Genomic DNA, 11,364 nt, shown 5'->3' on the forward strand with positions numbered 1-11,364 from the left:
CATATTTTAAAGTGGCCACCGATATTTGTCAAGAAAAAAAAGTGTCAAACACTATGTAATGCTGAAACAAATCTACACTCACTGTCCACTTTATTAGGATCAACCGTATCTAATCAGCCAATCATGTGGCAGCAGTACAATGCAAAAAATCATGCAAATACAGGTCAAGAGCATCAATTAATGTTCACATCAAAACATCAGAATATGGAAAAAGTGTGATCTCTGAGTTTAACTGTGGCATGTATATTGGTACCAGATGGGCTTATTTGAGTATTTTATAAACTGCTGAGCTCCTGGGAAACACTGAGTGAGCAACAGTTCTGTGGGTGGAAGCACCTTGTTCATAAAAGATGTGAGAGAAAAATGTCCAGATTAGTTCGAGCTGCCAGGAAGGATATAGTAACTCTTTACAACCATGGTGAGCAGAAAAGCATCTCAGCATGCACAACACATCGAACTGGGTGGATTACAACAGCAGAAGACCACATCAGGTTCCACTCCTGTCAGCCAAGAGCAGGAATCTGAGGCACAGACTCACCCAAACTGGACAGTTGAAGATTAGGAGAAATAAATAAATAAATAAATAAATAAATAAATAAACACCTGGTCCTTTCCTAGTCTTCAACTGTCTAATCTGTGAAATACTCAACCCAGCCCATCTGATACCAAAAACTATGGCACTCAAGTCACTTTTTTTCTTCGTTATGATGTTTGATGTGAACATTGACTGAAGCTTTTGAGCTGTAACTACATGGCTTTTTGCATTGTGCTACAGCGACGTAATGACATGAATGTGCAGGTGTTCCTAATAAAGTGGACAGAGGTAATTTTTTTTTTTGCATACTTCAGTAACATCTTTAATATAAAGTATTGATGTGAGTGATTGGTAAGCAGTTTTTTTCTGCTTCCAATTATTTTAAAGCAAGGCTCAAAATTATACATTGTCAGGCAACACTGGTGCCTGAAGATGGTGCTCTGGTGCACTAACAAAAATACTGAAGCACGCACCAACATGTTTAGTGTATCGTTAGAAAGTACTGTTTCTGTTGTCAGACAATGGAACGCGAATGAAATAGTGATAGGCCCATTAAGAGACTGAATGTTAACCAGCAGTCATTTACAAGCTGCTGCTCTGCACTGCTAAAATTCTGATTTATAACCAAGACGTTGACTGACATCACCATACACACACGTTAAAGACAGCAGCTGTGCTGTGATTTCAGCTATATTTACATGTAAAATTGTCACTCAGAGAAAAAGTTAGAACTGAATTAGTGTGCTGCTCCTCTCTGCCCCTCACTGAACAGAGTAGCCACAGAGAGAGACTCAGTTTGCACCGTCACTTTCATTTTTATTAAATTTTTTATTTACTTAAATTAATAATAACAAAAGATAATGTATTCTAGTTAATATTATTCCCATCATCATTTTTATTTTATGATTATTTTTAATTCTCCTTTCTTTTCTATATTCATGCCTTGGCAATATTGTATAAACAAACAATCATGCCAATAAAGTACATTGAATATAGAGAGAGAGAGAGAGAGAGAGAGAGAGAGAGAGAGAGAGAGAGAGAGAGAGAGAGAGAGAGAGAGAGAGAGAGAGAGATACCTGTGGGAAAGCAGGACCTCACACTCACAGGGCAATACTGGTCACTCTCTTCTACAGAAGGTAGCTACTAAGATTTGTCACTAGGTGTTTTCTGAAAGAAAAAAAGTCGCTAAAAGTGTCTGAAAATTGTACCAGAGCTGTCTCTGTCAAAATGAGAGTGAGGGAGGGGGTGCAGCGGGGTGTCTTATTTTAAGTGAAAGATTGTATTAGTGTTCAATCGAAAATAAACACTTTAAAGTTATTTATTGATGCTGTATTTATTGACCTTTTATAATTCAAGACCATTTTACACACCACTAGATAAAATATGGCTATTTCAAAAAGCTACATTCAAGCATATTGTACAAACCCTGTGTTAGGTACATAATTGTCTGTTTCCACAAAAACTACTCTGGACAAGTAGAAACATTGGAATGGAATGAACTCATGGAGCCAGTTCTCTTCCACTATGAAATCATTCATAAAAGGTAAACAGAAAAAGAGAGAGGAAAAAAAAAAAAAAAAAAATCTACACAGTAAATCTGAACAAAATATGATTTAATTTGTATTCTTTTTTTTATTTGTATTGTTCTGAGTGAAACAGAGGTAATTTTCAATATTATGCACAGTATTATTGAATCATCTTTGGTCCTCAATGCAACTTCGGCTACAATAAACTTGCAATGGTATCTTGAAGATATAAATCTGTGTAACTATTGAAAATAACAATAAATAAAAGGTTCAAATAAGTCAAAAATTAAATAAACATTATAAGTAAAACATTTCAAAGCACTTTGAAGTCTTCAACTGAGTGTTCAATGACCTATATTTGATGTCTGAGAGAATAATCTCAATATTCCAAGCTAACAAATGTTTTGAGAACCAGAACAATAACCACGGTATTTCACTAACGCTGATCACCGGAGTAAAGTCTGCGCTATGATGCCAAGGTCGATTATTTAGTAAAAGTGGTATGAAAAACTGACTTTTATGAAAACCCTAAAGTCAGACAATACAAAGATGAAGACAAATATTCACATGGATGAGTCTACTCTAATTTCCAGACACATCCGTAGTTATTTTGTATTGGCTTCTCAGTCAAATAATTTAGAATCCAGGTGGATGTCAAACAGTTTATGGTTGTGCGCTTTAGCGGGATAACAGATGAGAGCAAAACATTCATTAATTGGAAGAATCCTCCAATAACGCATATTTCTTCTCAAGTATAGCAACTGTGGCTGAATAGGCACTGTAAGAAAAGAAGAGATTTTGGAAGAAGGTGCGTAAATAACCTAAAACAACTTTTGAATTTAAGTAATTTTTGTGCTAAGAGAGTACAAAATATAAGAGAAGTTACACCTGGGAAGGACAAATCATAAATTTATTAGCTATCCCACAGGGCAAGTAAAAGTTCCAGCATGTTGCACAGTTACATGTTTTAGTTCCATGGAAATCTAATTGACAAGGCTAAAAAGTCTTAACTAACGAAACGTAATAAATTATTACTAATAATGTCTTCATGAGCTAATAATTGTGTGTTAATAAAGCCTACAGAAAATGATGGAGTCCTCACCTAGTAAAGTCTAATACAGTACATCATGTTTGCATCGTTAACAAAAAGTCACCAAGTCATTGTCCAACATTTTGGATTAATTGTGAGGTGAAATCTGCTTGTCTCAGGCACTGGTGCTGGCAATTTGTCCACCACTGAACCCGTTTTTGGTAATAATAATAATAATAAAGTTACTTGATGTTTAATGGCAGGATGCTTACCAGCCAGGTCTTATAATGCGATATCTGCCAGGCACTGAGAGGTCCACAACTGTCGAGCCCAGTCGACTTTGATCTGCTATTGGGCCACCATCCACTACAATGGCTAATCTTGGCCACAGCTCCTCAAACTCCTATAAAGCAAAATCATTAAAAGAGAACCACGTGACACTCTCTTAGAGAGCAAAAAGCAAACATCGGACACAGCTGTACTTACATGAACTGCAAGAGTGCTTGACTGTGTACTGATATTAGCACTTGTTAGAGCAAGCGGCTCTTCACACATCTGACACAAGCGTCTCATGAAGCAGTGGTCTGGGATGCGGACACCTACAAGCTACAGGTCACAAACACAAGGAAGTGACACATCAGGGGAGAAAAAAACATCACCACACCTACTTGCCAACCTTTATAATGGGTATAACCATATTGGTAGACTCACCCTAGTGAATGGATTGAGGTCCGCATTCAGTGTTTCAGACCTTTCAAGAACCAGAGTGACCGGTCCAGGAAGGAGATCTTTCAGAAGCTCTTCTTTAACAGTTACTTTACAATACCTTAGAACAAAACACACTTAGGATGTTGCAGTAATTTAAACATAAGGGATTTAACAATAAATGAAAGAAACACACTTGTATATATCTTGTACTTCTCCAACACAAATGGCTAAAGGCTTGTTGCCATTTCTGCCCTTGATATCATACACCCTCTTGATAGCTTCTGAATTCTGAGCCAAGCAAGCCAGGCCATAGATCGTGTCAGTGGGAACAGCAATGACCTGGCCTTCTTTCAGAGCCTTTAGTGTGGCGTGGAGGATTTGTGCTCCTTCTGTGTTTTAAGAAATTAAAAATACAACAAGGAATTTCAGAACAAGGGAAGTGTGCACAATTTGCATACACTTACAGCACAGTATGTCTAAGAGGCAGCATGTGCTGACGTTTTATATATACACACATATACACACACACACACACACACACACACACACACACGAATAGCTCATTATTAACATAATGGCAGATAATTAATGAGTATCAGAAAGGTCTCGCTTTCTCTCACATACAGCTGACATAACTAATAAGGTGTGTAGCAATCACCTGATAACCTGGGTACCTATGGTGAAGTGCAAAACAAATGTTCTCAACATCATTTTGTTCAGTATACTAATGTAATTCAAATTTTCCATAAAAATATGAGACTTGTCTATTAAGGAAAACACACACCTGAACATCCAGCATACAAATATTTATAATCAATATGAGATCTAGAAAAGGTGCAATAGAGATATTTTAATGTTAAATTCCAAGTTTACTTTCACTTTGGCTAATGGTTTCCTACACTACTCAAAATACTGTTTGACTGCCTGATGTTGGAGCTAGTCTTGCTTCATATTTGCCTAAAGAGATTGATGCAGCAGTGCTTGAGCTTAATCTGTGAAAAAATTCTCTCAAATATACTGGTTCTCTCTTACCTCTTCATCTATAAACTCTACTCAAGCAATTATGGTTCCAAAGCTTTATTAAATGTTTTCATTTCAAAACTGCAGTCAACATACTGCTCAGTATCTAACAGATCACTAACTAAACTACATGGCCAAAAGTACAGTCATGTGAAAAAATAAGTGCAGCCCATGGAAATTGTTGGCTTTTTGACATACTTGGACAAGCAAACATTTGATCATCTTTGAATTACCATCCATTTTCTGTACCACTTATTATACAAAGAGTCGTGGACCCAGGCGCCTCCCCATGGGGACTTGTGGCACAAGGTGGGGGCCCCTTGGATTGGGGCCAATTTGGTAATGCCGATCAGCCTACAACACAAGTCTTTGGACTGGGGGAAGAAAGGGGAGTACCTGGAGGAAACCCCTGAAGCACAGGGAGAACATGAAAACTATAGTATAATATAATATACACACATACATATACACACTAAGGATGTCACGAGAACCGATACTTCGGTACCAACATTCTTAAAACGTGACAGTACTTGTTTTTCTGCATTTCCGTTGGTACCAATTGTAACTAAAGTACAGAGGTTGCGATTCTTCCGTACCTGAAGGGGGCACCATATACGCGCAAATGTTTTAGTCGGTCCACAGGTGGTGAAGAAGAAGAACGCCTACAAGCACACGGGTAAAACTACAGAAAATTAGCTTAGCTTAGCAAGTTTAGCTCCGCCCCGACTCGTTGAGAGGAAAGCTAGTATCGGTTTACGGTGTGCAACCGATGCTATCGTTCAATTCAAACAAAGCGAGGAAACACCTGGAATTTGGCGAAGCACCTGAAAGGCGGTCCTATATTATATTTGTTTGAGGCAGTTGGCATTGTGGCCGTGAAGCCAGCTAACGTTATGCTCTATGTAATATTTGCAATAACCTGTTATTTGTTAATGACGCTAACACATTGCAGTGTTATAAACTACCTCCGAATGGGCCACCATGCTTCGCCATTCAGCCCGTGTCCTGTCAACAAACTGTAGCCTAATGTCACTAACAATTATTCACATGTTCATGCTTTTAATAAATCATTTTGGTCTGCCACCATATCAGTGAATTTAAACTAATGCTTGCATTCAGAGTATAAGGTGTGGGTGCACGTCCACTCATTATCAGAGTGTTTGATAACTAAAATAGCCGCACTGCATTCTGGAACTTGGAGTCCAACATTAGCCGTTTCCTCTACTTAAGGCAATAAGGATGACAGTGCCGTGCCGCTGAAAATAGTGAGTGAGGAAGAAGCTCTTGCCTTTTGTTTTAGGCACGAACAACGAAATATGGCCGTCATCTCATTATCGTGTCATTTCTTTCTCCTATTAAACGCCATTGTGACTGAGCTAGCAGTATCTCCCTGTGACTTAAGCGCGGCACAACAGCCGCTAATTTCTCAAAACAACAACACATAACTAAACACAGCACAAGTGTTTCAGCATATTTAGCTACTGTTTCGAAGTACTGTATCCGACTGCACATTGTACCTTCTATTTAACTGACAAACTGAATTGCAAACTGACGACACTCGCACTTTAAACAGGTTTTAGAGTATACACATCTATGAAGCAGAATTATTTACTCATGGAGTTGTTTCGTTAGTCAGGTGCTTACACGCTAATGTTCACAAAATTGCATCATGCTGCCGGATAACAGCTGAACTCACCTGCTGTGTGTCTGCTCTGCGCCAGCGGCCCATTCGTGTCGGGCGGCAATAACAGCAGCACTGAGGTCTTCAGCTCTTTACACATTGCTCTGATTCTCACTGGGAAAGGACGAGAGAGCTGTGAGGACAAGCTCAAGGTACGAGCAAATGAGCACACATTCATAGACACACTACTCAACAGATTACAGCATGGTCCCCCTGCTCAGCTCAACTAGGAAGCGTCAACTAGCACTGTCTGGACATTTCAAAACAAAAGACCTTGCTGTATTATACCACGGCGTTTTAGTGTCACCTAAAAAAAAAAAAAAAAAAAAAAAAAGGGGGGGGGGGGATAGATTACAAGATTAAAATAGTAATATTTTGAGAATAAAGTCCAAATTACGAGAGTAAAGTCGTAATATTTTGAGAGTAAAGTCAAAATTACACCGCCGTAAAGTTAGTTTTATATTGGATATTCTCAGATTCGAGATTCGCTCTTCTGTTTCTCAATAAATAAACACACAAAAATGACCAAATGTAGTGTCTGCACTCCTACAGACTGTTGCATGTGAAAATCCCAAGAAATCAGAAATTTCTGAAATACTCAAACCAGCCCATCTGGTACCAACATCCATGCCACAATCAAAGTCAGAGATGACACTTTTTCTTCAGTCAGATGTTTGATGTGAACATTAACTGAAGCTCTTGGCCTGTATCTGCATGAGATTTTTGCATTGGCTGATTGGATAATTGCATGAATGTGCAGGTGTATAGGTGTTCCTAATAAAGTGGTTGGCGAGTGTATAACTTACATTTTCTAATCATTTTTAAGATACAAAATGTAACCAGCTATAACTGATTGGGTAATCTCATTAAACGAACGTCATCAATCAGAAATATTAAACAAAATGAATTATAGTCGAGTTAAAATAGTTTAAAAAAGTTTTTGTATTTGTGCTATTTTTTTCCTTAAAATCTCCGGCAGTCGATAACATCATATAAAACTAACTACAAGAAAAACAAGTTATTGTAAAACAAGTTACTGACACCTTCTTTGAAATGGTACATAAATATATAATCTCACTGCCATCTGGTGGCTAGATCTGGTATTACTACTCAGACTCATTGACATCACACGCACTGCACTGCCCCCAGCGATCAGTTATTATTTGTAGTTGAGAACTATAAACAATGTCGTTGTAATCGTTTCCATTTGCTTTCCAAATCACCATAATACTAACTAACTCTATTATTTCTATACTACAAAGCTAAAAATGTATTTACAAAATCTCTGCCATGAACTCATGACAAATCCAGTTAGCTTCTATTCAACATCTGCACTTCAATATAAACAAAAAGCAAACAGTGGTTTGGCAAGAAAAGTCAGGGTAATGAAAGTATGGCCTTCTTGAAATTTTTCGAGTGATTTCAGAGAACCGTGAAGTAAACGTGTATCGACCTACCTTGTGATATACAATACTTATAAACTAATGCTAGCTCACAAAAAAGCTAAATATAAAGGACGCATCTAAGTAACTTTTTTTTTTTTTTTTAAGGCCTACATGTTTTAAAAAGGTTTTGTCAAACTTATGTATACTATATCTATAAGGATTGGGTAATATTTTTGTTTATGCTCAGTTTGCTATTTCAAGTTATCAATTTACTACACAAAATGTGCCCCAAATAATGTTTTTGCTAAAGAAATCGCGCGCAGTTCATGAAGGCTTGCAGTTTTGAATAGACCCATAAACCGTAACGTCCTCCTAGAGGTGTGCTGTCGGTGGCAATGGTAATATCACATCGTTGCTCACCAACACTTCAATTCAACTTGTTCAGATGGACAGTGTTTTTTTTTATTATTATTTATCTATTTATTTATTATAGATGAGAGTCATGAATCTGAATGAGACTGCTCCTGAGCAGGTTTCAGTTTACACACTTGTTCTGGTTAAAAGTCCAACATCAGCTTCACTGAACGCACAAATCCATTATCATGTCATTACCAAACTGTTATTTAATTTAATTTATGGTCTTTAGGTATTTCAGACTACATTTACATTTATTCATTTAGCAGACGCTTTTATTCAAAGCGGCTTACAAATGAGGAAATACAAGCAAAGCGATAAATCAAGTGGAGAACTCTTTTAATTGAATTCTAGAAACGCAAAGTGTGCATAGTCAAGATGTAAGTGCCAGAGTAGTGCTTTAAAAAAAAAAAAAAAATTATTTATTATAATTATACAAAAGGATAATGTGGGGTTGGCATTTTAGGGGTTAGTTAGGTGTTCACGGAAGAGGTGGGTCTGTTTTTTGAAAATAGTGACAGATTCTGCGGTCCGGATTGAGGTTGTAAATTCATTCCACCACTAAGGACGGTTAGTGTGAAAGCTCTGGAAAGGGACCTTAATCGATCAAGACTAAAACACACTACGCGCAGTGGTCAGGACAAATTTTCAGAACAGGTGAATGACATTAACCTTTCAAAGAGCTCAGATATCCTACTCAAGCTCCTGTAAGTCATCTTCAAGTTTATACTTAATGAACTATATTGGATCCACTATGTACCGGATGCTGTAACCCTAACCGTAGATGAATTACTTAGCGACATACTGTCTGTGTCCGAAATGGCGTACTGCCCCACTACACAATGGACGAAAAGCAGCACGCCAGTATGTCTGAATTCTCACGATGCAAGAAACAGTAGGTGAAAAATACCCGGTTGGTGCAGTGCTTCCGGTGAGATTGTGCAGTATGCAACCGATAGACACTACGCGAGTCAAAATCCCATAATGCAACGGGACTGGTGCGGACGAGCTCAGAAAAAAATGCGTCGGCTCTTTTTAAGTATTAAACCTTGGTTAAACAGGACTTGTTTAACAATAACCGAATAAATAGTTAACTTGTTTACAGTTTAAACAAGAAAACAGTTGTCACAGCGTTTGAAACCTTTTTCGTGATCTCCATCATGCCTCAGCCGGCCAAGCTAACGGTAACGGATTTACCTCAGCCTGTTAACCCCGCCCACATTACATTACTAATTCAGTTAACTTTCCTGATGTGCATTTTGCCGTTAGTGCGGTTGCTTTAATCTGGTGGTCCCTTAAAATTTGAGCGTTTATGACGACGTCGAAGGTCACATGACATTGCCAACATGGCAGATGTAGTATGTCCGGGATTGTATTCATACTACACACACACTGATTAGTGCGTACTGTTTCAACGGACGTGCATCACATGCAGTATGCACTGTCAGAGTACTCGATTTCGGACGCAGCCACTGCCATGCGTGTTACAACATCCAGTACGTCAACACGCTACAGGCCGCAGTGAGACAATCCGTGAGAGGCACGTGACACGTGTAGCCAATGAACTCCACTACATAAAGTAGTCTAATTAAGCTAACTCAGATGCAATTTATCATTCGGAAGTACTGATGGCGTCGGGCGCAGGTAAGGAACATGACTTTTTTACTAAAATAAATAAATAAATAAATAAAAGAGTTTACAAGATGTATTTGCATCGACTGTTAGAAATTATACTGAACAAATGATTCTTAATCCAATAGATGAATCCAAAAACGGAGAGCTGACACATCCTCCTGCAGTGCAGGTGAGCTCCTCTGTCAAGAGCTCAGACTTATTTCTTGGACATAATTTGGAAGTCTAACTGCATGTTTCAGTCCCCAGCCAATGCTGAAGCTCTAGGTGAAAACATAGCGTCCATAGAAGAGACGATTGCTCTATGTAATATGATCGTTCAAGATCTCTTAACTATCCGGCGAAAAGTAAAGGTAAACTGTGCCCCAATCTATATGAATGTCGTTTGATTGCCGGACCAGCTGACTACTTTGTGTGTTTATTTGCAGGAAAAAGGCCTTTGTGACGCATCATTTCAGGAACAAACGAATCAAGCTGACTTTACTCTATGATCAGTATTTTAAGTCGAGACTTTTATGTAAATAACAAATAAAAGGATGTGAAATGTATAAATAATGGAGACAAGCCTGTGAAGATTTCACTGATATATTGCTTAATTTAGTTCAAAAAGTTAGTACTTTGCCATAATACTTTATACAAAACAAGCATATGAGAGCATTTTCACATTGTACATTCGTTAAAAATACAGATCCTTTATATTTTGTCGTCACACTTTGGGTATCAAAAGCAGGCTGTTGGAAGCATTTTGTGTCTCCCTATCTTGTCACCCTTTAAAGTTTGCTCTGATTTTATTTATTTATTTACAACCAACTGCATGCTACAATGTTCTGCTTTTATCTGGAAAACAAGGTTAACTTCACAATCTAAGCAAATGGAGATTTGGGAGAAAATTAGTATCTAAAATAAACAGCAGTCTGTATTAATCATCTAATATGAGAACTGAAAGATGAACTTGGCAGTTTATTGTAATTGACCCGTTCATATGTGAAATAACTGAGCTCACAGGTAAATAATAATTTAGGATAAAATGGAGTATACTGAGTAAGCTTTGTTGACTCACTGGATTCCAGTGTTGAGGAAAAACCTGTTGAAACCAAAATTAAAGAGGAGGGGGAAAAAACCCATGGACAATTACAACTCTTACAACAGAATTGTATTACTTATGGGGGGGGAAACAAACAAACAAACAAAAAATTTCCCCTTTGGATAACATGCAATAATGTTGGGGCACCTCAAACTTTCAGTGGAAGGACGACTGTTAAACTATTACAATGCCCATACACAAATCAGTCATGTTAAATAACAAGATTCAAATATAGCTGTTGACTAAAGTAGGCCTCCTTTAATGACCAGATCTTCCTGCTCCCAGTAGCAAGGCTTGTGTAGTACATTTACATATTAATTGCAACTTAACAGAGTTGATTTGCACTAGT

The 11,364-nt window shown here is 37.8% G+C and overlaps 1 protein-coding gene across 1 annotated transcript; it reads right to left on the reverse strand.

The window, feature by feature from the left end:
- Positions 1–2,131: 2,131 nt before the first annotated feature.
- yrdc (yrdC N(6)-threonylcarbamoyltransferase domain containing) lies at positions 2,132–6,762 on the reverse strand. The gene is made up of 6 exons (XM_017469119.3): positions 6,516–6,762; positions 3,993–4,188; positions 3,803–3,917; positions 3,578–3,697; positions 3,364–3,494; positions 2,132–2,839 (listed from the first exon to the last, which is right to left on the reverse strand). Exons 1-6 carry the CDS (start codon positions 6,676–6,678, stop codon positions 2,773–2,775), a joined length of 792 nt encoding a protein of 263 aa, XP_017324608.1. The 5' UTR covers positions 6,679–6,762; the 3' UTR covers positions 2,132–2,772.
- Positions 6,763–11,364: the final 4,602 nt, after the last annotated feature.

The sequence above is a fragment of the Ictalurus punctatus genome, chromosome 1, assembly GCF_001660625.3.
Source record: "Ictalurus punctatus breed USDA103 chromosome 1, Coco_2.0, whole genome shotgun sequence".
NCBI classification, from domain to species: domain Eukaryota; kingdom Metazoa; phylum Chordata; class Actinopteri; order Siluriformes; family Ictaluridae; genus Ictalurus; species Ictalurus punctatus.

Coding starts and splice junctions, on each gene's coding strand:
- yrdc (XM_017469119.3), bottom strand. CDS start 6,678: ATGAATGTGTGCTCATTTGCTCGTACCTTGAGCTTGTCCTCACAGCTC. Junction 3,698..3,802: donor ACCTCAATCCATTCACTAGG/GTGAGTCTACCA, acceptor TGTGACCTGTAG/CTTGTAGGTGTCCGCATCCC. Junction 2,840..3,363: donor CGCATTATAAGACCTGGCTG/GTAAGCATCCTG, acceptor CTTTTCTTACAG/TGCCTATTCAGCCACAGTTG.